Source organism: Schistocerca serialis, chromosome 2 (genome assembly GCF_023864345.2).
Source record: "Schistocerca serialis cubense isolate TAMUIC-IGC-003099 chromosome 2, iqSchSeri2.2, whole genome shotgun sequence".
NCBI classification, from domain to species: Eukaryota; Metazoa; Arthropoda; class Insecta; order Orthoptera; family Acrididae; genus Schistocerca; species Schistocerca serialis.
The window spans coordinates 478818092-478846002 of NC_064639.1; the positions used below are offsets into that span (position 1 = coordinate 478818092).

Sequence of the window (27911 nt, forward strand, 5' to 3'; positions counted from 1 at the left end):
AAAACCAAATAGTAGATGGACGTTTTAATAGAATTTCAGCATCAGGTGCACTTTTATTTGATAAAATTTTCATATCATTCTCTGTAGCCGCTGATGTCCTGAGTCTTCATGTCGAACATACTAGACAAGAAAATTTAAATATATTTGTCATGTAATTCCGACACAGACACTGTGTACGAACTTCCAGGCTGCTGTAGTAATTGCAGGGCCGCAATTTTTGTAAAAAATTCAGTGGAAAAACAGGCAAAGTTGCAAATTTCACTTGTATGTACTTGATGACTATTTCCGGGTCGACCCATTTTCACATCATCCAGGTAGTCAAAATGATACTTCCCAAAATATAAGAACCATGTGTAGATAGCAAAGGTATAACAAAATGCAAATGAACAGCTACAGAGTATGCAGAGAAATCTGTATCTGTTCGTTTTCACTTTGTTACACCTATATGTTCGTTATCTTGAAATGATTCTTATATTTTGGAATGTGCCATTTTTGCTATCTGGATGATTTGAAAACGGGTCTCGACCCGAAACTAGTTATCAAGTAAATAAAAGTGAAATTTCTAACTTTGGCTCTTTTTCCGCTGTACTGAAAGGCACTGTGTTACAAGGTAACGTAATGCATATTCGCACCGCTAGTCCTGTTCAGGCATTACCTGACTAACGGATGAACTTCATCGCCTTCCTGGGCTATCTATCATATGGCTCGAACAATTCCGATCACCTGTAGGTTTCAGCACTGATAATTCGGCACATGTTTCGTTTCTCGTAGTCTCCAACAGATCCAAATGTTACATTGTGTGATGAAAGAAATATCCTTTCAGTACTTCTACTTCGTGACTAGTTGTAACAAAATATCACGCTAACGATCGTCAAAAATTGCCTCCAACCACGTTCGTTGAGTTGATTTTATAATTTTGAAGTCTTTGTGAAGATGCCCAAATACAGCGCTACCGTTCTACGAGTTCGACTTCTGACCCACACGTGGATAATGGTTTTGAACGCATCTACGTGATTCACGAACATGCTAGTCCCCGGTACAGTCCTCGATAGAGACCGTACAAAGGTAACGTTCTTGTGTTGTTGTCTAAATAGGTACTGCTTATCCCTGGGAAGCTGGAAAATTTGGGAATTTGTAGTAAGGTCTTAGGGGACTAAACTGCTGAGGTCATCGGTCCCTAAGCCTACACACTACTTAATCTAACTTAAGCTAACCTACGCAATGGACAATACACACACCCATGCCCGAGAGAGGACTCGAACCTCCGACGGGGCGGGGAGTCGCACGGACCGTGAGAAGGCGCCCAGACCGCGGGGCAACCCCGCGCGGCTTGGGAAGCTGCATTCCTGTAGGAATTGTACAGTACATCCCAACGGGGCCAATGAAACGTGCGCACATCGTCCCTGGGAAGGTGCATTCCTTTTGAAATTGTACAATAAATCCCAACGGGGCCAATGAAACGTGCGCACATCAATAGCGGGACAACTACAGCCGCCGGAGAATACAAAACAGAAGGAACACGGAGGCTCAACTCACTGTGCCGCCCTTCGTGGAACAGTTGTTCCTGGAACGTCCTTGTCTGGTGAACCGATTCTGATCGCAGGCACCGACACATCGTGCAGCACCCAGCGCCCCCCTACCTACAGAACCGCGGCTCGCGGCCTGCTGGTTCCCCATTGGGAAGGCGGTCTGCAGACGCGCGACAATGGACCACACGGCGCGGCAGCCAAGAGTGGAGCAGCTAGCTGCTAGCACAAAGAGACGCGTCCGCTGAACCCGCTTCCCGAATGCTGCAGCAATTAACGGCTTGTTAACGGACTCTTAGCCGCGACGTACTCGTCAATTTGCCTGCACGGCCAGCTCCGAAATCTCATTAACAGCTGTCTGTGCACCGACTTTGGCCGCCGGAGAAAAGTCACACTGTACAAAGACCGTCTCAGGCAATACATAGCGACCCCGCACGAGAGTGCACAAGGGAAGATTTTTGCATGCCGACTTCTTGGAGTTGTTCCTCCACCGTAAAAGCTGCAAATGAAGAAGTTTTGATTGGGAGCACTCTCGATTATCCACCAAATTTGGTGTATGCTTTCTCTAACCGGCACTATTGTTCTGACAGCAAAGACTGAGTTCAACGCAACATCGATAGCTCTGTGGTTGAGGATTAAGAGAACCAATCTGACATGACCTTTCCAAAAAGAAACCTCTCGTCATGGCCTGATTTGATTTAATGCAAACACTCACCTAAAAAACGTTTTGCTAAATTTATTCGAAGTAGTTCGTCGTTTCAGTGTAGCAACTCAAACAAAATAAAGTGATCTTATATACTGACAGAAACGAAAATACTGAGTCGATAAATTGATAGTCAGCCGGTGTACATCGTTTAATATATTTAATAGTTCGAAATATTGTGGTATTCGTATCCACTTAAATGAATCTAGCGAAATGATATCTGTATTTCGAGTTGAGAATAAGCCTACAATCAGTTTCATGAATGCTGAATGTAGGGCTACAATTAATCGAAACTCACCACTGCAAATAATATGTAACGTCGTAGTTCTATTTTATCTCTCTACACAGAAGTAATTTTGATGGGCTTGTAGGCCATGCATAAACTTTACATCTACATCAATAATGCGTAAGCCATCTGACGTTGGGTGGCGGAGGGGGCTTCTAGTACCATTAACTTATCCCCCCTCCCCTCCTCTAATGGCGGGTGAGAAAAGTGACTGTCGATAAGTCTCTATATTACCTAGAATTTCTAGAATTTTCTCGTTGTGGTCATTTAGCGAGAAGTATGTGCAAGAAAGTAATACGTTGTCCTACCCTTCCCGGAAAGAACTTTCTCGAAATTTCATGACGCACATGCGCATATAATACTTTAATATTACGTAGGTTGGCAGGAGAAGACACATGGTATTTTGCCTTACGCGGTTGCATTTTTAGTTGCAGAATGAGCATGTAAGAGTCTATGTTTCTAGAAGATTAATTTTGTTGTACATTTCAAACAAATCTGAATCGCATTCATTGTTAGTTACGATTTCCTGGCTGTTTGGTTCCAGAGACGAGTGTATACCACGTTCTCATTGTAACGGTGATAACAACAAATTGGGAAATTTCAGGTGTAAAAATGCATTATAATGAAAATGAGCAGTGTAAAATCTGTACTGGAAGTTCCTGCAAGTACTACAAGTTGATGGTAAGACTACCGTGGCTGTACCGATCTTAGCCAGGCAGTACGAGATAGTGAACACTACGTATCGCTTTAATACAATCTTTAAGTTGGATCATATGAGTGCTCTTTGCAGTTCGATTCAGTGCTTAAATTTACTGTTAGTTCTTCTCCAGTCATTCCAAACTCCAAAGAGTTCCTCTCCCTTTCGTATTATGCAAGTAAAATGGACACTTCATAATCCCAAAGTTATAACTGAGACGATGTTCCTTAATCTTTGCCAGAATATTCGCTACGTCCTATATTTATGACGAATTTTAACCGTTATCGCATCATTCAATGCCATAAAGTAAAGCATTGTACGTAAAATAATTAAACTTAACATCTAGATTTCATGTGCCACAATCATGACACAAACTAATAGCACTGACAAAAGAAGAATGCTTTAATTGCTGATCAATGCGAAATGGAGTCTTGTTGCAGCTTTAGGGGTACATTGGAAGGAGTGCTTAAGTTCAGTGTCGACACCGGAGGGAAAATAGTAGAGCGTCTAAGATAATTTAGGAAGAGATTACGAACTAACCAGTGAGATAAGGGCTATCGCCAAAGAAGAGGTTCTTTTGTTACTCGTACTGTTTGTATTTCTTTCTTTTTTTATTTTCAAAAAAAGAGAAGAAAAGAAGAAGAAACACTGGCAGTTTAGTTGCGTGTTGCGGTTTGTGGCGTCTATAGTTTTCCATAACAAGACCGAAGAATCACAGTAAAATTTACTGGCACTCTTGATCAATGACGAAAACTGGCATTTTCCACGAGGTCATGCGGCTTTGTTTGTATGGTAGAAGCGCAGGGCCCCTACCGTGAGTTGTGACGCAAGGTCTGGGATGTGACTCATATGAAGGGAATTACGACAGAAAAACTCGCATCGCTGTCAGAGAGGTAATGTGGAAGCTATCACACGAAGGAGCAGACATATACTATACGATCACGTGCATGCATCCGAGAAGGCTACTGCGTACTGCAGACACGGCCACGCTAACTGCTGTCTGGAACGTGCGGACGGGGTCCGAGGTCGCAGAAGACTCCCTAGACTTGCAGCGTGGTCACATGATGGTGTGCCACTGATAAAAGAAGTCGATGCACGTATTTGTGGCTCTCATAAATATGCCGGAGTTGTTTCCCTTTTCATAGTTAAGATGATGTATTACGATTTTCAAGTTACCACGCAGTTTCCTCAGAATATGGGGCTGGGATATACACTCCTGGAAATGGAAAAAAAAACACATTGACACCGGTGTGTCAGACCCACCATACTTGCTCCGGACACTGCGAGAGGGCTGTACAAGCAATGATCACACGCACGGCACAGCGGACACACCAGGAACCGCGGTATTGGCCGTCGAATGGCGCTAGCTGCGCAGCATTTGTGCACCGCCGCCGTCAGTGTCAGCCAGTTTGCCGTGGCATACGGAGCTCCATCGCAGTCTTTAACACTGGTAGCATGCCGCGACAGCGTGGACGTGAACCGTATGTGCAGTTGACGGACTTTGAGCGAGGGCGTATAGTGGGCATGCGGGAGGCCGGGTGGACGTACCGCCGAATTGCTCAACACGTGGGGCGTGAGGTCTCCACAGTACATCGATGTTGTCGCCAGTGGTCGGCGGAAGGTGCACGTGCCCGTCGACCTGGGACCGGACCGCAGCGACGCACGGATGCACGCCAAGACCGTAGGATCCTACGCAGTGCCGTAGGGGACCGCATCGCCACTTCCCAGCAAATTAGGGACACTGTTGCTCCTGGGGTATCGGCGAGGACCATTCGCAACCGTCTCCATGAAGCTGGGCTACGGTCCCGCACACCGTTAGGCCGTCTTCCGCTCACGCCCCAACGTCGTGCAGCCCGCCTCCAGTGGTGTCGCGACAGGCGTGAATGGAGGGACGAATGGAGACGTGTCGTCTTCAGCGATGAGAGTCGCTTCTGCCTTGGTGCCAATGATGGTCGTATGCGTGTTTGGCGCCGTGCAGGTGAGCGCCACAATCAGGACTGCATACGACCGAGGCACACAGGGCCAACACCCGGCATCATGGTGTGGGGAGCGATCTCCTACACTGGCCGTACACCACTGGTGATCGTCGAGGGGACACTGAATAGTGCACGGTACATCCAAACCGTCATCGAACCCATCGTTCTACCATTCCTAGACCGGCAAGGGAACTTGCTGTTCCACGTCCGTATGTATCCCGTGCCACCCAACGTCCTCTAGAAGGTGTAAGTCAACTACCCTGGCCAGCAAGATCTCCGGATCTGTCCCCCATTGAGCATGTTTGGGACTGGATGAAGCGTCGTCTCACGCGGTCTGCACGTCCAGCACGAACGCTGGTCCAACTGAGGCGCCAGGTGGAAATGGCATGGCAAGCCGTTCCACAGGACTACATCCAGCATCTCTACGATCGTCTCCATGGGAGAATAGCAGCCTGCATTGCTGCGAAAGGTGGATATACACTGTACTAGTGCCGACATTGTGCATGCTCTGTTGCCTGTGTCTATGTGCCTGTGGTTCTGTCAGTGTGATCATGTGATGTATCTGACCCCAGAAATGTGTCAATAAAGTTTCCCCTTCCTGGGACAATGAATTCACGGTGTTCTTATTTCAATTTCCAGGAGTGTATATTGCAAAAATGCTCCCTATAGCTAACCATTATTAAAAGTAAAAGTATAGGAAAGAGAGGCAGAGAATGAAGAAGATTAGGACTGCTCGAAGACAGGAATTGATCAAATTACCAGCAATTATGGAAGAGAACAGGGCAGACGAAATGGACGCCCCCAATTGATACTTATCGTAAGGTATGCATCAAAGAAGAAGAGCAAGAAGTGACAGACACTTGTGGTACGACTATGACAACATACAAAAAGTGTTTTTATTTAGTTATGCAAGCAAGATGGCGCTTAACCTATCCATCAAATAGATGAAACATTTGCGCGCCACGAGTATTTTCAGTGGCGTAAAAACATTGAAATGCAATAGATAATATTACTACCGAAACGCGTAGTAGGGTTCAGAATAAAAACGAGAAGCAATAACTGAATATACTCAATATCTCAAACGTGTCTTATCCTGTTCGTCGTGGTTGAGGTTTAGGAGTGATTGCAGCGTGCTATTAGTGCCGTTCATGAACACGACTTAGGCATCTGGTTTCTCTATGAGAATGATGTCTCCACGGATCGTTATGATATCCTTCTTATTTGCACTATTTCCGCCAGAAATGAACATTGTGATAACCATAGCGTTTCAATGGCAGATTAAAATTGTGTGTGTGAGCATGGGATTCTAACCCGGAATCTTCAGATTCCACAATTTCAGCGAAGGAAGCTTAAAATCCCGTCGGTGACGTCATTAGAGACGGAACACAAATTCGGACTGGATAAGAATACGAAAGTAAATCGGCTGTCGTCTCTTCGAAGAAACCGTCACTGCATACGTCTAAAGTCACAGTGGGAATTTACGGAAAACCTTAATCTGGGTGCCAGTCGGTGATTTCAACCGCACTACACCAAAATGTGATCGTTTACAGCAGTGGAGTGATTACGAGCGCAACTGAACCCCCTCCCCCCTCCTATCGCCCCTTCCCATCCCCTCCCACCACCAAGTTTCCATCACACATAGTAGGAAAGAGAGTAGAGGAAGAGAAAACGAAACCTACCTTTACAAAACGTCTAAATTATGGAACACATCGATTCCTATCCTCATTTCATTTCTCTGTCGAAAATTTGGACTCTTCTCTATCATAACATTTCAACGGCTAAGTTTGTAAACCGTTCGCGTACCGCCGTGGTTGAAAAATGGCGCTAACCAAAACCAGTGCAGAGGCAACTCTGGTGCATCAGGTGCCATAGATGTCAGAGGTGAACGACAGCTGTGGAGATGTGTACGGACGAACAGGCGTGCAACTGTTCAGCATCTGACCGCCCAGATGAACTAAGTGGCTACCACCAGTGTCTCCCCAACGACTGTCCACGAACGTTGCTGCGTATGGGCCTCCGCAACAGGTACCTCGTTCACGCATTCACGCTGACTGCTGTTCATCGGCGATGAAGGCTGGAACTGGAGCGCCAAAACCGCAACTGGACGTCCACGGAGTGAAGACAGGTGACCTTTTCAGATGAATCACTCTCATGCTCCATCGGACAGATGGCCGTTGGCGTGTACGGCATGAAACGTCTGAAAGCCAACAGCCTACAACAACCGTCGGAAGGGTCTAGACAGGAGTAAAAAGCGTTATGGACTGAAGAATGTTTTAGTGGCATTTTCTGAGTGATCTCGTCGTTCTGAACGGCACAACAGAGCACCACAAGTACGTGACTATCCTTAGCGATCACGTCCACCGCTAAACGCATTTTTCTTTCCGCGGCGCGACGGCGTCTACCGGCAGGGTAAGACAATGTGTCACGCAACTCTAAGTGCACATGTGAGATTTGAAGAGCAACGCGTTGAGTTTACCGTACTCCCCTGGCCACCACACTACCCGAATTTAAACTCAGTTGAGAATCTGTGGGACCACCTCGATTGAGCTGCTCGCGCCGTGGGCCCTCAACCGAGTAACGTAGCGCATCTGGTCACAGCACTGTAATCAGCGTGGCTTCACATCCCTGTCAGTGCCTTCCAGAACTTCACTGACTCTTTTCCTGCAGGTGTCACAGCGATCCGTACTGCAAAACGTTGGCTATTCGGGCTTTTGACACAAAAATGTCACATCAAGACACACTGTGGGGGCAAGAAGCAGCAACTTCCTATTGGGGTGGACATAATAAGGTGGAGAGGGAGAACAGGGGTGGGAAGAGATGGACAGACAGAGAGTAGGGATTAAGAGATGAACACAGATGTGGGGAAGAGAAGGTGGACAGAGAAAGGGGGAGGGGAAAATGGACAGAGAAGTGGAAGCCGGCGAGAGGGACAGAGAGACAAGGAGAGGAAGTGGGCAGAGAAAGGCAAGAAGAGATGGACAGAGACAGAAGGAAAGAGGAGATGGACTGAGAGAGGAGGAAGAGGACATGAACAGAGAGAGAGGAAAAGAAGAGATAGAGGGGGAGGAGTAGATGGAGAGCAAGAAGGGAGGAGCACATGGACATAGAAAGAGGTCAGGAGCAGATAGAGAGAGCAGGGAGGTGCAGATGAACAGAAAGAGGTGCGAATGGCAGACAGATAGAGAGCGGCATAGGAGGAGGTGGACTAATAGTACTGGAATAATTACACACCCGGGAACGCCGGGTACTAATCTATAAAGGATATGAATTACAAAATACTCGTGCAACGTATCAGAGGATATTACCCAAGTGTGTGGGTTCCATACCAAATACAACAAACGGGGGGTACTGAACATATACAAAGAAGAAAAATACGAATGGACAAAGGTATGATGACACGTGAGAGAGTGTCACGCAGATGTTGAAGGAATTGAAATGGGAGGCATTTGAAGATCGACGCAAACCACCCACTGAAAGCCTACTTACAAATTTTCAAGAATGAGCTTTAAGTAATAAATCTAGGAATGTACTACAAACCTCTACATCTTGATCCTGGAGGGATTGCAAGGACAAGAGCAGAATAGTTACACAGCACACAGAGACTTTTAAATAACCATTTTTTCCGCGTACCATATGCGAAAGAAATAGGTACAATAAGACGTATCCTTTGTCATGCAGTTCGCAGTGGTTTTCAGACTATGAATGTTGATGCAAAACTGTAACACTGATAAATTTACGCAATTTTTAGAAAATATACTGCGGATTTGTGCTCTTCAAACCATCTTGTCGGTACTAAGCTTCTTTTTCCCTGCTGGCAGTCGAGCAAGCAACCTTTGATAACACACAACCGAGAAACCTTCACGACAGATAAATTGAGAACTCAATTTTGAAATGATCTTGTAATGGTGGAAGAGACCGAAAGCAGAGCTACGATGTTTGTCAATTAAACTGACAAACCGCTGGAGCATTAAGACGAAATTAACCCCGATTGAAACTGCAAGTGGTCGAATAGCTAACAAAACGTTTAACTTTGAAATTACGCTTCCGAGCATAGTTAGTTGAGCTGCAGGCGGACTCAGGCCACACCATTGTAACAGACGAGATTTTACTATTGGCAATGGATTTAGAAATGTATACACACTGTTCCAATGGTCAAGTATTCCTTTAAAACAAAAAAAAACAAAAAAAAACAAAAAAAAAACAATGTTATTGTCTGTAAGCACGTAGTTTTACCCGGCGACAATGTGTTGGCAGCGACAATGAGTTAATGACATCTCTGCCTTGTTTCAATAATTAATGTTGAGTCTCAGCTTTTTTTTAAAGGACGGTTTATTATGTAAAACACTTCCGCTACACAAGAGAAGACATCTTCGACAGATGCAAAGTCGTAGTCCGATTGCCATTTACATGAACACGTGTTGATGCTACACTGACGGAGCGTGAGACGGTAAGTCACCAACGCAGTATGACCACCACTGATTTCCTGGTTCAAACAAGCGGGAACGTCACGCTGAATTCCCTCCCTGAAATTGCAAGCGAAAGCAGAGTTTGTTATGGTAACCTAGTCATCTGATATGCTGCTCTTTCGTGAAATATAGAATAAAAAATTAGGGGGTTACATTCTAGAGTTTCTCTATACATCATTAGGACCATTTTCGTCTGGTCGTTTAGGGAAGAGCGAAGCGAAGAGCTCGCAGGTTCGTGACGGCCGAGAAGCGGCGAGCCGTCGTCCCAAATACCGAGTGACACGCACCACGCCCTGCCGCGCCGTACGCAGGAGCGGCGCGGCTCGGGCAGGTCGCGGCGTACGCTGACGTACGCACGCGCGTGCGCCGAATACGCCTGCGCTGGAGCGGCTTGCTTGGCTGTCCGCCGACTGTCGGCCACAGACCAGCGACCGGCCGCCTGATGGGAAGGCGGCCAGAGTGGCCACTGACCACGACACGCACCGCTGACGGCGCGGGCCTTACCGGGGTGCTCTCTGGAGAGGCGGGGCCGGCGCTACAATGAACCACTGTGCCGCTGTCTAAAGTAACTACAGTAACGGCCATGAAAATTGCTACACCAAGAAGAAATGCCGATGATAAACGGGTATTCATTGGACAAATATATTATACTAGAACTGACATGTGATTACATTTTCACGCAATTTGGGTGCATAGATCCTGAGAAATCAGTACCCAGAACAACCACCTCTGGCCGTAATAACGGCCTTGATACGCCTGGGCATTGAGTCAAACAGAGCTTGGATGGCTTGTACAGGTACAGCTGCCCATGCAGCTTCAACACGATACCACAGTTCATCAAGAGTAGTGACTGGAGTATTGTGATGAGCCAGTTGCTCGGCCACCATTGACCAGACGTTTTCAATTGGTGAGAGATGTGGAGAATGTACTGGCCATGGAAGCAGTCGAACATCTTCTGTTTCCAGAAAGGCCCGTACAGGACCTGCAACATGCGGTCGTGCATTATCCTGCTGAAATGTAGGGTTTCGCAGGGATCTAATGAAGGGTAGAACCACTGATCGTAACACATCTGAAATGTAACGTCCACTGTTCAAAGTGCCGTCAATGCGAACAAGAGGTGACAGAGACGTGTAACCAATGGCTACCATCACGCCGGGTGATACGCCAGTATGGCGATGACGAATACACGATTCCAATGTGCGTTCACTGCGATGTCGCCAAATGCAGCCATGGTCTCCGAGCTGATAGTCCATGGTGCTGCAAACGTCGTCGAACTGTTCGTGCAGATGGTTGTTGTCTTGCAAACGTCCCCATCTGTTGACTCAGGGATCGAGACGTGGCTGCACGATCCGTTACAGCCATGCGGATAAGATGTCTGTCATCTCGACTGCTAGTGATACGAGGCCATTGGGATCCAGCGCGGCGTTCCGTATTACCCTCCTGAACCCACCGATTCCATATCTTGCTGACAGTCATTGGACCTCGACCAACGCGAGCAGTAACGTCGCGATACGACAAACCGCAATCGCGATAGGCTACAATCCGACCTTTATCAAAGTCGGAAACGTGATGGTACGCATTTGTCCTCCTTACACGAGGCATCAGAACAACGTTTCACTAGGCAATGCCGGTCAACTGCTGTTTGTGTATGAGAAATCGGTTGGAAATTTTCCTCATGTCAGCACGTTGTAGGTGTCGCCACCGGCGCCAACCTTGTGTGAATGCTCTGAAAAGCTAATAATTTGCATATCACAGCATCTTCTTCCTGTCGGTTACATTTCGCGTCTGTAGCACGTCATCTTCGTGGCGTAGCATTTTTAATGGCCAGTAGTGTATGAAGCTGCACCAAACTGCGAGAAAATTATGTAAGTTTACAGAGTTCAGAGGTCGGAATCTATCCTCCGTTGCGTTACAAAAAGTGTAGAAGTCAGGATTTATGAGTTCTGTAACTGATATTTTTATGGAACGTACATTCGTCTTCAGTGCCATCCGAGGCTTAGTGTGCTCGGTCACTGATGGACATACAGCACATCCTGAAGCGCAACAAGGGACATCACAGGCGACTGACGACGATCGAATCAACCTCCAGTATAAAGTACAGTGTTATCGGTCTCCAGTTCACAAGGCAGCTCGCCAAACTGGAACAAAATGTTTTAACTCTCTATTTACAACCAAAAGGAGTCAGTAATTACGCTGATGAATGATAGTTTACTGTGCTAACAAATTTGAATATTCAAGTGTAGTTCAATCGCATAAATTAGCATTTTTGAATTCATTAAAATTTTCCTATCGTAATCAGAGGCGACCCTTATTCGAAGTTCCAAGTATTGCTAATTATCTTTCCATCTGTTAATTAATTGCAGCTAGAGTTGAGCTCTACCAAAACCACCGTTTGGCAGATCTGCTACAATACATAAATGACATACTAAATGGTAGGGTTACCGACAGTACTGATAGCATTGGTAGGGGAAGAAACATAAATGAATGTCTAAGAGAGAACCTGGGAGCCGACAACTTCTCTTTGTTTGTTTGTTTGTTTGTTTTGTTTCTGTTCGTTTTGCACATAATTAGAGCCGCACATCGTCCAGTGTTACATTGTGTATTTTATATCCTTACAGAATATGAATTGCATTCCATAAGTAATAAGAATCAGCTGATCGCGTAACTTCGGCGCTTTTATGTAACCAAGCAATTACTTTTGGTGCAAGTACAGTTAACATGCACAAACATAAGAAAACATATATAATTACTGCTGTTATTTTGTCTTCATCATGATCAAAGGCCAGAATTTCCTGTTGTTATTGATGAACGCGAAAGTTGTTTATGAATAACACAAACACGTTTTATATAAGTTCGACGAAGTATTAAAGCAATGTTGGATATATTTTTTTTTTGTGTTCTTTTTCTTTTATTTTACCTTTATGTTGAGCAAAATGCGTTTTCTTGGGCTATGTGACAAACTTGTATTGTTTTCTTTATTTTTACAACATCACACTGTTTCACGTTACAAATCGACAATTTTCGAATAAAACCGGAACTAAACACTGATAATTTCAGTGCTGGTGTACATACTGCTTTTTTTAAGTAACAGATGGGAGGATAAATAGGTAGAACCTCGCCCTTTATATATCCTCACTCGGCTTCTAGACAGTTCACCACTTTCCGTCTTTAAGAGAGTGTAGTAAGACACTGATCACATACATAAACAAAGCATTCGTTATGAGGTAACGCCTCATACGTATACAACACTCCTAACATACAGGTAACGCGGGTACGACCTTAACTGATCAAAGCTGCTAGGCAGACTGCCGTAGTCTACGTTTACTTATGATAGTCTATGGTAATTTTACAGCTCTAAGTACAGTTACCATAGAGCCTTAAAACTGATGAATAAGATACGCCACTCACCTCACACTTATCTATACACTACATGTGGCACACAATATAAAAACAGTGAAACTACAACACAGGCTTCCCAGTAAATTATCATTTCACGAAAGTTCACGTCTACATTTGCACAAAAATACGCAATAACTAATTCGACCGGTAAACGCTCAAGTCAGTCGTCTTCAGTGTCACTAGAGGCTTGGCATACACAGTCATAGACAGGAGTATGGCACAACCTGAATCGTAGGAAGATACATCATAGGCAACTGACAACGATGAGTGATTCTCATATACCGCTACGGCGGTCCTGTTATACTGTACCTGCGATTTTGATTTTCATCACTCCATTGATTTTGTGGGAGCTGACGTACCGTGATACCAAGGTGCTTCAAAATGTAAACTGCATATGTCGTCCAAAGGCAAGACTATTTCGCAACAAGAGTGGCGCATTGTCAGAACCAGCTGAAGGCCTCCACGTATATTAAACGGCCAGCCTAATACCAGGCTGTGCCTTGGGTTTACAGAAAAAGCGTCTTTTCTAAAGAAAACTGGTCAGCAAAGAAGCAGCATCTTCTTGCCGCAGCGTTTCGAAATGTTTCCAGCGCGTCATTTTCAGGAGAATGGTACGAGTGAAAACTATAGCATTGTACAGGGTGCTCGCAGTACGATGCAGACATCACAGGAGCTGCTACGGGGGAGGCACGATTTGATCGTCGCATACACTCTAGTCCATTTCTCGTAATTTAAAACGTGGCGCATCGATTATCCAGTCATCTGAAAGGACTCGTAAATACTATCAGGATCGCATGGATGATGTGTGCTATTTCATTGGTCTCCGTGAAATAACCACACGTCTATTCGTTAATAAACTGAACATGTGGTCCAACGCTAAAACCAATTCGCAACAAGAGCGGTGCGTGTTCTGGGTTTCCTGAAGACATAGTACTGCTGCAGTGCCCTGAACAGGTACACCACAGTGTGAGAATGGAAAACCGCGGCAGCTGGAAACGTAATTGAAACTTGAAGTACGCGAGACCGTACGATTTACGAGAGTAAAACGTCTAAACACACTTTTCGCCGGGAACTTCTGCCGGTATGTGGACCAAATGCCGTGTCGCGTTTAGCGGTAGTGTTTGGTGCCAGCAGTTTCAGAGAGGATGCAAAGATGTGGGTGATGCTAATCGTGAAGCAAGATCATCAGCATGGACTCCGCGCAGATGACTATGTCCAAACAGTAGGGCAAGTGAATCGCAGCAATCATAGATTTTCCAAAGATAAAGATCTTCACACAATGGTTCCCGAAGGATTCTGTGACCAAGGAGCGGATTGTATCGTTGAAGAGATGAACGACTGGTAGTATGTTTCGACTGTTGTTTGCAAAATGTGACTCTTCCCCCCCCCCCCCCCCCCCCCCCCCTTTCCCGAACTCCACGCCTAGTTCAGGATCTGAGTATTTTCTTGGTGGTATTAGAAAGTAAGTGAAACTCATACATGATAGGAACTACAAACCTTGTAGCATGTTGAGAAGATAGTTATCTTTTCTTCTGAGTATCGTGTGTATGAATTAATCGCAGAAGATGGAATAGTTAATAAAAAGATCCGTGTCACCGACATAGACGGGCCAGTGGGGATCGCCCGACCGCCATGTCATCCTGTGCCAGTGTCGTCAATGGATACCGTATGAAGAGGCATGTGGTCAGTACACCGCTCTCCCACACGTAGTCGATTTTTTGGCTTTTCAACCGCTACTAAAGGTCAAGCAGTTCCTCAACTGGCCTCAAGAGGCTGCATGCACCCCGCACCGGTCCTCTCACCAAGGAAAAGGCCCTCGAAATACCGGGAATCGTACCGGGATCCCCGCATGACATTCAGTCGCGCTGACCATCAGCTACGGAGGCGGACAGAAGATGGAACAACAATCAGGAAACTGAGCACAAAGAGTGCTCTATTGGGGAGTTCCTGTGCCTGTTATATGATATAAAGTGCAACCAGTAGCTCAGTGTCCAACCGCGGCGCGGCGTCAGCCTTTGGCCGGAGCGTCGCAGCGCTCCAGAGGCGACCTTGCGGCCGTTGAACCTCGCGGGCGCCGCGGCCGCTGCCGCTGCCGTTGCCTCCAGCAGCCGCGGCGGCGCTGGCGGTGCTTACCGGGAGGTCTGCAGCTGTCAGCAAGCGTCAGGACCGCCGCCACCAGACTGCGCTAGCTGACAGCTGTAATGGCACCGTTACCGATCGTCCGTGTCCTGCGTGCAGCGCCGTCCGCACTAAATGACGGCGCTAAAATAAAACCGGAAGGGAAAAACAGGTGTCCTTGTATTAAGTTCTCATTGATGTGAATGGATAACAAGTGACGATAGAGTCTTTCCTTTCACGGAAAGGGATAAATGCCATCTAGTACTTTCGTTGTTAACGCTGCTACTTGTTTACCTTTTTATGGTTCACCAACAGGAGAAGGTTTGACCAAAGACAAAAGAAATTTTTATTTAATGCTGAAAGAAAACAAAATTATTACTCCTGAATTAGTAAGTGTGCACGCACGTCTGAGCAACGAGTAAGCAGAAACACAATAAGTCTGTACTTCTCTAACAATAGTGCAGTAATTTGGTTCAAATGGCTCTGAGCACTATGGGACTCAACTGCTGAGGTCATTAGTCCCCTAGAACTTAGAACTAGTTAAACCTAACTAACCTAAGGACATCACAAACATCCATGCCCGAGGCAGGATTCGAACCTGCGACCGTAGCGGTCTTGCGGTTCCAGACCGCAGCGCCTGTAACCGCACGGCCACTTCGGCCGGCTGCAGTAATTTCTTTTCATTTTCGTCGTACCATTGACTGATTCATTCCTGCGCTGTTACAGAATCGGTTACTTTCATACTATGATCGACCATATCGATAAAATAAAAAAAGTTCTTTAAGTCTGCGATAATTACGAGTTTCTGCAAATAAACGCATCCGCATTGCTTGTTTATTTTTTTAAATATAGTTATTACGTTAGTAACGTTTTTCGGCTACTACCATTGTAACGTTCGAAACTTACAACTCTAGAAACAAAGTTCAGCATCAGTCGCAATGAAACCTGTGTCGAAGCGCGATGCAGCTGACTCTCAAATATGTTTAATAATTTCCGTATTTTGAACCCGATAATGTCAGTATTGGTAACACGTGACTAACGTAAATAGTGACCGGTTAGAGCTGAAGAGGCTCGCGACATCAATTTCAGTGTTCAATGTGGTACTCCTTCGACAGACAGGACCTAACTACAGTGCTCTGTAATAGGTGAAGAACGAACCCGTCGCTCTACAGTAAAGTGCGTGCATCAACGATTTTCTTTTCTTGGCCGATTAAACAAGTGCCCGAGCATCTTTCGAATCCGGATATTCGCTACCCTCACGTAAAAGCCCTCTTTTTCCTATAAGCTAAAGTTTCGTTTAAAACCTTATAGCTGGCCGGTGTGGCCGTGCGGTTCTAGGCGCTTCAGTCTGGAACCTCGTGACCGCTACGGTCGCAGGTTCGAATCCTGCCTCGGGCGTGGATGTGTGTGATGTCCTTAGGTTAGTTTTTTAAGTAGTTCTAAGTTCTAGGGGAGTGATGACCACAGATGTTAAGTCCCATAGTGCTCAGAGCCATTTGAACCAAAATCTTATAGTTCCATCTTCTAGTAAATCATATGATATGTGGAAAAACGCCTTATTACTCCACTAAATGTCCCATCGCAGTGTTCTGCAGGAAATATTCTCCACTTCTAGATCGCCTTTCGCCGGTCCTATTGAAGTGACAGCTTAGTAGCAGCATAAATGCTCTGCTGGCGTATTTAACACGCTCCTACGCCTATTGTACCGAAATGATCGCCAACATATATGCAAAGCAGTTCACAGTAACGTTTTCTAACCTCAATGACCTGCGTCGTTCGGCCTAAGTTATCAAAATTTAGAATACGTGATTTCACAAGTGCATTCGCATCAAGCCAGTCGGAACACTTATGATCCAAAAAGAAAGAAATGAATCAATGTCATCCATCTTTACATCTACTTACTTACTCCCTCAGCCGTCACACCTGCAGTCTATGATGAATCTCCCAGGGCGCAGGAAAATGTCTGTATGCCAATCTCCGTTATCTCATTCTCAGGATACATAAGCGAGTTACATGTTAGATGTAGCAGACACACAGATTAGTTCCAACACGGTTCTCTAAATTCACATGATAGTGTTTCTTGAAAACAACGCTGCTGTTCTTCCAAATATACTCATTTAAGTTACCTGAAAATGTTGTTAGAAACGCTAAACAAACTCCAATAGATCTATAGTGGTGAGAAGCTCAGCTGTAGCATTACCGAAACAAGCATAGCGCCGTTTATGCAAACCAAAGGAAATCTAAATCACAGTGGCTGAACACTAACAGTAAAAGCACCCCCACAAGAAGACGAGCCCTCTGGTTTGTGAAACCTCGGACGGCGCACTCGGAAAGTGCCTTTACAAGCTCCACCATGAGTTCGTCGTTAGTACCACAAATAACTCACAAGGCAATTAATGTGAAATCTGCGTAGCCTTTACAGAGACATCAAATGACTTAGATACTGTTTGTTTAGGTTGTGGTTAGTGAGGCAGCTACCTCCTACACGTAGCGCCAGATGTAGTTCACATACTTTTCCTCTTGTTTGACATACAATACCTGGCCGTGGCAGATGCTGACTTGCGAGCTCATAAGGCAGTCACAGCTACGTCAGTCTCCCATATGAACGGCACAGGCAGTCCATTTTAAACTCAAATCAGATAATGCATCTGTGTCGATGCTAGACTTGAAGAGTACTGACACAGTGTCCGCTTCCACTATAAGTTGTCGTGCTGTTTTTCTGTACAAGGTACAGCAGTCTTAGACGACTGCGTGAGGCGACTCAGGCGCGCAGCTCTGTTGCGTGGAGCAGGCGATCGGGCAGTTCCACGCGCCATTACGCGAGCACCCGGCTGGGTTTCCTGCCACCAGTCTTGAGTAACCGTGGAGGACTACCTCGACGGACGCCGTAATGACAGCAGTACACAGCAGTTTCCCTACTAACGACAAACTACGAAGAAGCCTAACTCCGAAACCACACGAAAGTCCCCCAGATTTATACGTTTCGATGTAGGTGGCCCTGTTCTAACACTGATCGACTCAAACGATACTTCACAGTACCATACAGTAAAACGGCGCTTGCAGAAAATTAGAAAATTTTAAAAAAATATTCATGCAGTAAGCTCGTTTGACCTCAAGAAAGTACTTTTGACAACGCAAGAGGAAAGTATTTTTAGTGTCAAAACAAACGAAATCGGGTTACGTTTCTAGAACATAACGTTGAAAGGATTTGGACGTGAAGAGGCGGTATTTTCATCCCATACTTTGAGAATACATTACGCTTGATTCATAACACCTAGGACGTTGCGGTTTTATGTCAACACGCATTACACTGCATAAAGCATTACTAAAATTTTATATATATACCTACGATAGTTAAATTATTACAACAATATGTCTACGAAATAAATTTCGAATGCACGAGTAGTTTTCGTTATCGTCCCGGACTTGATGCGTGTAAAATCATTCAAACTGTCGCAGACTTCTCTCAAAACCCATGGAAAAATATGTTACGCCTCACATCTTGTAGCGTGTGGATACACTACATATTATCATTGAAGGTAATTCTTGAATAACATAATGATAGGATGAAATAAGTTGTTGATTCACCAGTTATACTCTAAAACACAAGATGCGAGGCATATTACACTTCTAAGGGTGTTGAGACAACTCTGCCACAGTCTGATCTATATTACACGCATGATGCTAGAGATAACGGTACTGTAAACTACATGGACATTCAAAAATCATCTTGCAGACAAATTGTTGCAAGAATTAAATTATATAGAGAAATAGATATTTTTTCAAATAACGCTTACTAATGTTGTGTTGACATAAAACTTCAACGCCGCTGCTGTTATAAATCAAGAGCAATGTATTGTCAAAGTACGGGATGAAAACGCTACCTGTTCACTTGCATGTCCGCTTAAGAAATACAGAGGGGAAGGTAAAAGCTAGTACATGACATTTAGTGACTAATATACATACTGATCGTGCTAAATATAAGAATGCCAGCTTCATAAAACGACAAGATAACCTGAATTTTCCTATAAAATTCTGATCAATAAAATATTTCGTTAATTACATTGGTGAGAGATGGATAACAGCTAAAACGCGCTCACACCACAGACGCTCTCTTCGGAACGGTTGGAATCAAAACGCTTTGGTTGGAAATGAATAAAAAGACTACCACTCAAACGTATTCGATACACAGGCCAGAACACCGAGTGACACTGAGAATTTGGATCGAACCACGGGGCGTGCTGGCGTAGCTTTATGGTAAGACACCTTCTAACAAAAAACAGGAAATTATGTTTTAGTTCTGATACTGGCACAGATTTCTCAGTTGTCACTTCAAATAGACTCAGTAACAATGTACTGAAACGTTTTTAACTGAGAGAAAATTTGACTCCTTAAAATTTACGTTTAAAGTAAGGATCTGGGAAACCAACTGGACTGGATTCTGGAGAAACACTGGAAGCGCGCATATCGGTGGCTAGCTGAAGCTTTTAACTCGGATCTCGGCGAACAGGAGCCCTGGCTCTTCTGCACCTCCTGACGACCGAGTGGAACGGTGCAGTACGTGACTCACTGGACACGATGTCGAAACTGGGGTTGGAATCCGTGCCCTGAAATCTAGCCTTTTGTTTTGCCAAGGTGTCTATACTTCACTTTAGGTGAATTCTGTGTAAACTGATTCACGAACACTCTGGTCCATTCATCCCTCATCGTGATCGAAATGAGTCAGCGTTTCGTTTATAACGTAGCCACTCACTGAAAACAACCAGCCCATTAGCGATGCACAACACACGACTCAGTTTGTAATAATCCACGGACAGTGTTCACATTGCAGATAATCGAAACATACTTGAATAAATTTTGTACAAAATAATTTGAATAATAAACTGGACGAGAGAGTCAAAATAGGTGTCCTTATAGGACTGTTCTATTGCAGTATCCCATTTTAGGTAAAAACATACATTTGATGCGTCTAGGACATTACAGTTCAACCACAAAGACTGCTGTTTTTTGTTGTATCTACTGTTATGACAAAGACGTCAACAACGATCCTTGCCAGAAGTTGTCTTCCAGATTACATGAAATTTGAGCCAAAGTGGTTGTTAACAATTATCACGACGCAGAAAATAACCAGCATCGTCGTTTTGGATGCTATTGCGAACCACAACACAGATCTGTGGTTGGTGCGAAAAATTTGCAAAATTACTCGGTAACGGCGAGGGCCGTAAGGAGAGTGCGGTACTCACCAGTGTATGGTGGTGTTGGTGCCCCTGTGCGGCAGGTGGGATGTTGCACGCGTGTGCGCGCGCGCCCGCTACTCATCTACTTATAGCGAGCGCCCGCCGCCCCCCTCCCCAGGTTGGCAAACCTGCGCCTGTGCGTCGGCAGCCCGGCGCACCGTGCGCCGCTTCTTCCGCGGGCAACGGACCGCGCCGCCGGCTGCCGAAGGCTGCCCGCGAATCACAACTCGCCTGCTCGCAGGACACTCCCACGGCCGCCGCGAACTCGCCGCTCAGCGCCCAGTTCCCTCCTTTGCCACGTGGGGTTCGGCCCCTGCCCCGCATCACAGACACTTTCCCCGAACTAGCACCTATTAGCGGCATCGCCGTCAGTGTGGATAAATGTAAAATACTGCCTACACCAAAGGAAAGAACTCGATAGCATCCGATTACTAGACCAGTGATGAACGTCTGGGGGTGTCACTTCCTAAGCATTTAGTGGTAATGAAACGGTACAGTAGTTTCCGCTCTATAAGAAGCAGGTTTCGCTGCTCGCTCGCACCTGGAAATACACTCCTGGAAATTGAAATAAGAACACCGTGAATTCATTGTCTCAGGAAGGGGAAACTTTATTGACACATTCCTGGGGTCAGATACATCACATGATCACACTGACAGAACCACAGGCACATAGACACAGGCAACAGAGCATGCACAATGTCGGCACTAGTAGAGTGTATATCCACCTTTCGCAGCAATGCAGGCTGCTATTCTCCCATGGAGACGATCGTAGAGATGCTGGATGTAGTCCTGTGGAACGGCTTGCCATGCCATTTCCACCTGGCGCCTCAGTTGGACCAGCGTTCGTGCTGGACGTGCAGACAGCGTGAGACGACGCTTCATCCAGTCCCAAACATGCTCAATGGGGGACAGATCCGGAGATCTTGCTGGCCAGGGTAGTTGACTTACACCTTCTAGAGCACGTTGGGTGGCACGGGATACATGCGGACGTGCATTGTCCTGTTGGAACAGCAAGTTCCCTTGCCGGTCTAGGAATGGTAGAACGATGGGTTCGATGACGGTTTGGATGTACCGTGCACTATTCAGTGTCCCCTCGACGATCACCAGTGGTGTACGGCCAGTGTAGGAGATCGCTCCCCACACCATGATGCCGGGTGTTGGCCCTGCGTATGCAGTCCTGATTGTGGCCCTCACCTGCACGGCGCCAAACACGCATACGACCATCATTGGCACCAAGGCAGAAGCGACTCTCATCGCTGAAGACGACACGTCTCCATTCGTCCCTCCATTCACGCCTGTCGCGACACGACTGGAGGCGGGCTGCACGATGTTGGGGCGTGAGCGGAAGACGGCCTAACGGTGTGCGGGACCGTAGCCCAGCTTCATGGAGACGGTTGCGAATGGTCCTCGCCGATACCCCAGGAGCAACAGTGTCCCTAATTTGCTGGGAAGTGGCGGTGCGGTCCCCTACGGCACTGCGTAGGATCCTACGGTCTTGGCGTGCATCCGTGCGTCGCTGCGGTCCGGTCCCAGGTCGACGGGCACGTGCACCTTCCGCCGACAACTGGCGACAACATCGATGTACTGTGGAGACCTCACGCCCCACGTGTTGAGCAATTCGGCGGTACGTCCACCCGGCCTCCCGCATGCCCACTATACGCCCTCGCTCAAAGTCCGTCAACTGCACATACGGTTCACGTCCACGCTGTCGCGGCATGCTACCAGTGTTAAAGACTGCGATGGAGCTCCGTATGCCACGGCAAACTGGCTGACATTGACGGCGGCGGTGCACAAATGCTGCGCAGCTAGCGCCATTCGACGGCCAACACCGCGGTTCCTGGTGTGTCCGCTGTGCCGTGCGTGTGACCATTGCTTGTACAGCCCTCTCGCAGTGTCCGGAGCAAGTATGGTGGGTCTGACACACCGGTGTCAATGTGTTCTTTTTTCCATTTCCAGGAGTGTAGAAACAAAGGCGGCTCCGCAATCAATTTTATTACACGACGCGACCGGCCGCGGGTGCAACAGAACCCATGTGGACGGGTGGAAAGAAATGTGACAGGCTTCATAATACGTATTTATATGTGTCGTGTATTATGCATTTCTTGTACGTGGATGTGAATCTCCACATGAACTTTCCTAATCCTCCTCACACCTTTCCGTAAAGCGTGGCCAAATCTTTGTTGGGAAGTAGTTCTGTAGTATAGTAGTGCCAACCTTACTCCTGGCTAGGGGATCAGAGAGGCAGCACAGGCAGGTAAAAGTCAAAGACTTTCCAGTGTCACAAGATTTGGGGTGGAGAGGTTGGTCACGGCCAAGTGGTTCGACCACCCCCTCCACCGGGACCCAGGAAGACCTCCGGGTGCCCGCCATATTCTGGGAGGGCTACAGAAGACGGGGTAAGTGAGCAGACGTGCCCTCAGTGCGTCTGTCCCAATGTTCACGCATGGAAGAGAGGTATTTGAATATTTGTACTAATTCTTTTATTTCCAGTTTCGGATTCTGCTCGTTTAATTCCGGAAATTTGACCCCCTGTGTTAAAGTACCTGGTCCCCAGTTTGACCGTTATCCTCCACTCGTAGTGAGTGTCCTATGAAATAATTGGGAGACTTTGGTGGTACACATTTGGCCAACGCAATTCCGTCTTACCCATAGAAATGTGCGTGCAGATTAGTATATAATATAACCGAGCTATAAGTTGTAAAATTGTAATATCTGTAAACTGAAACAATTGCTGCTATCGCTGTAAAGTCGAGTGATAATGTTTAAAATAAATAGGAAATCAACTGTCATCAATCTTTAACATACCTTAAAAATCACAAAGAAGTCAAGTTAAAGGAATTTATTTAAAATAAAAGCTATTGAATGCAGGGACCCACACATCAGCGTGTGAGCCCTCCAGCCCCTTGGCTAGTATGGTTCAGAAATGACACGCTCTCTATGTAGCGCTCTCAAGCTCCTCTCCCCAGTTATCCGTTGCGCAATTTTGATTCAGGGCTTGACGACATCAACTTTCATCTGGCGTCCCTAGGAGGTAAGACGGTAAACTTTCAGTAATCCTACTAAATCCACATCTACACTGAAAAACATTCGCCTCACCAAAAAGTAATTAATGTAGAGTAATGAAATTTCGGAAATACATTTATCTAGGTATTATATTATGTGGTTTACATTGCAAGGTCACAGGCTGATGTCAACGCGAGATAAGGCATTGCAAATATGAAATGCTGATACATTAATAACCGGTGTAACTGCCAGAATATGGGATGCAAGCATGGAGACATGCATGGTTCAAAAGGCTCTAAACACTATGGGACTTAACATCCGAGGTCATCAGTCCCCTAGGCTTAGAACTACGTAAACCTAACTAACCTAAGGACACCGACACATCCATGCCCGAGGCAGGATTCGAACCTGCAACCGTAGCAGCCGCGTAGTTCCGGACTGAAGTGCCTAGAACCGCTCGGCCACAGCGGCAGGTTTAAGTAGTTCTAAGTTCTAGGGGACTGATGACCTCAGTAGTTAAGTCCCATAGTAGTCAGAGCCATTTGAACCATTTTTTAATGGCTAATGCTGTTTGTGGTTAGCACTGTAGTTATGGACCGATTATGTCCCACATGTGCTCCATTGGAAACAGATATGGTTATCAAGCCGGTCAGGGCAGATTGTCGACACTCTGTGGAGCATTTTGAGTTACAACAGCGGTATATGTGCGAGGATTATCCTGTTGGAAAACACCCCCTGTGTTCATGAAAGGCAGCACTACAGGTCGAATCGTCAGACTGGCCAAAAAATTTGCAGTCAGAGTGCGTCGGATAACCACGAGAGTGCTCCTGATGCCGTACGAAATCGCACCCAAGACCGTAGCTCCAGGTGTAGGACCAGTGTGTGTAGCACGCAGACAGGTTGTTTGCAGGCCCTGAGCTGGCCTTCTTCTAACCAACACACGGCCCTCACAGGCACCGGAGAACAACCAGCTTTCATCAGAAAAGACAACAGACTTCCACCCTGCCCTCCAACAAGCTATCGCTTGACACCACTGAAGTCGCTAATGGCGATGGTTTGTTGTCTGTGAATGGCATGCTACAGGGCGATTTGTAGCAGTTCGCTGTTTCACTGATGTGTAAACTGCTGCTCATGTTGTTTCTACGGATGCAGTACGATGCTCCAGAGGCAAACTTCGAGCCGGACGGAATGGCCGAGCGGCTCTAGGCGCTACAGTCTGGAACCGCGCGACCGCTACGGCCGTAGGTTCGAATCCTGCCTCGGGCATGGATGTGTGCGATGTCCTTAGGTTAGTTAGGTTTAAGTAGTTCTAAGTTCTAGGGGACTGATGACCTCAGAAGTTAAGTCCCATAGTGCTCAGAGCCATTTGAATCATTTTGAACCAAACGTCGAACACGATGGTCTCCTTTTGGTAATGCCACGTGGCCGTCCGGAGCCCGGTCTTCTAGCAACCGTACATTCTGGTAACCACATCTGTTAGCAATCATGTACAGTGGCTACATCCCTGCCAAATCTTTCTACAGTACCGCAAAAGGAATATCCTGCTTCTCGTAGCCATTGTTGATAATGGCGTATTTGTCGCCTTAAAGGAACGCTTAACTAACATCATCTCACGACGTCCATTGTCAAAGGTAACTAAAGCTTACGACCGTTACAGTGTGTATTTAACGCAAAGCTGATTTGCATCCTCATAGTTTCGCTACTAACGCCGCTCGTATCGAGTGGCGAGAAATTTTTATAGGTATCAATTTCACATGTAGAAACACACCTCCAACTTTTGTTTATGTCGCAGAACTCCTTCTTGATGTTGGGCCTTTTATTGCGTCATATTTCTCGAGAGATATGTGGGAGGAAGTTGTCCGACTCTTCCGGAAAGGCACTGTCTCGGACTTCCTTTCTTGGACCATTATCCCTGAGTGCAATTAGAGATTAGCTAGTGCCCCACTCTCCCTCCCACCTCATCGTCTGTTGCCCTCTCTCCCCCACATTATTATCAACTTTAACACCTAACTAAACTCTACAATGAAAGACCTTTCTTGGAACACTTTTATTTTTAAAATGGTGAAAGATGAATGATATTTACTTTTTGTGTGTGCGTATGTGTCTGTGTGTGTTAGAATGAATGACGAAGGAATTCGTGGTGCATCGCAAGTGTCACTCACAACTCCCTCTCAGATAAGAAAGCTAACTATCCACAATCATGCTAGACACCTGTTACAAAACATACTGGTCAGAGCCATTGGAACCATTTTTGAAGAAAACATACTTCCCTTTCATTACTCCTCCCCATTGCGGCACTTGTTTGACCTGCACACTGAAATTCCATTTAAAATCAACCCAGTTAAAATGTGTGCACTATACTTCCTGTTCGTAAATGTCTGCTGCACTCCTTACTTCTGAACTGGCAGAAATTGGAAGGCTGTTAATGCTTAGTGTCTGACCAAAGTCACTAATAGTAATAATAATAATAATACTGTGTACAGCACTTTAGGAGCCCTTATGTAGTTACTGATGAGCTCTCAATTAATTCATTTATCTGTTTCGAAGTAAGTCATAAAGCAATTTCTGGACCACTGCAGGTACTGTCTACAGTTTGGAGAAGAACTTTTCTTGAGATATTCAGCATTTGTTATCTATATGTCTCCGTTTTATCATCAGCGACGTACGGGACAAAGCGCGACATATGTGTGAAGTGGGTGGACTATGTGAGGAAACTGTAACCTTCATACCATTAATGCTACTAATTGAGAAAAAATAATTATTGATAACTTATATAATCAGTATTAGAGTTATACAAAATTGTGATAACAGTAATTATCTTTTGAAAATAATTTAGTTCCGTGAGTGAAACATAAGCGAAACGTTTAGTTTTCACCCCTCATAAACTTTCATTTTACCCAGGTTGGGAACCACTGCTACTGTTCCAGTGTCTCAAGTCCTTGTCAGTAGGCATGACGATAGACATCGAACGAATTCAGGGACGTGCCAGTACGGTCGTAATTAGTCGGTACATCCCATAATAAAATGAAACACCGACGCTCGGAGAACTGAAATGGGAACCCTTTGAAGAAAGACCACGTAGTTATCGCAAAGCTATGTATGGTAACTCAGGGAACTTGTATCCGAGGGAGACATGCGACCTTATGCTGCCACCATAGCATATATCGCGTAGAGATCGTGAAATTAAGATACTGATTTGGGCGCGTGCAGAGTCATATGGACAGTATTTTTTCTCTCATACAATATGAGAAAGGAAAACGAAAGAAAGTCGGCAATATTCCTACGATTTACCGCCTCGCATAAACTGTACAGTGCCTTGCGGAGTATACAGGGTGTTAGGGATACAAGGACAGATATTGTGAGTAATGACTATTTAATGCACTACCGGAAAAAAGTAGTACACCTGGAAAGACGATGTCGATTTTAATCCGATGAAGGCATATGTCATCGGGGGAGGGGAGAGGGGGAGCAGCAGATGTACTGATAATGGTTTCGACGTCGCCCGCCAACAGGTAGCGTACTGGCGCTACTACCTTAATATAGAATGTTCATAGCCAGAAGGCGCAGTCCGTTCCAAATGTGTGAAGCAAGTAGGCAAACAAGCCACACAGATGCACTCATCTTCCTACAGCCAACTGAGTGAATTTGAAAGGGGTCCAATTGTGGCCTTCCGTGTGGCAGGATGGTCCCTTCGGGGAAATGCCACACAATTTGGACGTGCAGCGTCAGTTGTGCAACAGTGCTGGTATCGGTGGTCGCGTGAACATTTTCACAGCCATGGACGAGGTTCTGGACGTCCACGCACTACAGACGCACACCAGGAGCGTCGTGCTGTGAGGTCAGCAGTGGCAAATCATACAGCTACCACAGCAGAGACAACAGAGCTTGTGAGCCCAGACCTGTCAACACGAACGGTTGCGACCCGGTTACTAGCAATGGGACTACTGGTACGCACAAGTCTAGCCCTCTTCCACTCTCGCCACGGCATCGACGTGCACGGCTCGACTTGAGTGCCGTCAGAGGACAGCTTGGAAGATTGAGCGGCGCGCCGTGACCTTCAGCAATGAAAGCAGATTTTGCTTGCAGGCATGTGATGATCATTTGTGCGTACGACATTGACCTGGTGAGCGCTATCTCGTAGAGTGCATTCGTCCAATACACACTGTCCCCACTCCAGGCGCTATAGTCTCCAGAGCTGTAAGCTACAACTCTCGTCCGCCTTTGGTATTTCTGGAGGGGATGCTAACCAGCGCTCGGTATGTGCGGAATGTTGTTAGACCCGTTTACTTTTGCCGTTTTTGCAATAGAAAGGTGATATTTTATTCCGACAGGTCAATCCTCGCCCATACACTGCTCATCAAACTCAACGTGCTCTGCAAGAAGTGCAGCAGCCCTCGCCAGCACGATCTTCGGACTTGTTCCCAATCAGCACTTGCGGGGTATGATCGGACGAGAAGAGATTCATGTGACTCGTCAACCAACAACTTTTACAGACCTACG

The 27911-nt window shown here is 46.0% G+C and overlaps 1 protein-coding gene across 1 annotated transcript in view; it reads right to left on the bottom strand.

The window, feature by feature from the left end:
* LOC126456102 (uncharacterized transmembrane protein DDB_G0289901-like) overlaps positions 1–20771 on the bottom strand; it is a 435362-nt gene extending 414591 nt beyond the window's left edge. Inside the window, exons 1-2 of the mRNA XM_050091858.1 lie at positions 20640–20771; positions 20415–20482 (exon numbers count right to left, since the gene is read on the bottom strand). Of these exons, the coding sequence (XP_049947815.1) occupies positions 20415–20482; positions 20640–20771 (200 nt within the window). The remainder of the gene's footprint in view (positions 1–20414; positions 20483–20639) is intronic.
* Between the last annotated feature and the right edge of the window lie 7140 nt (positions 20772–27911).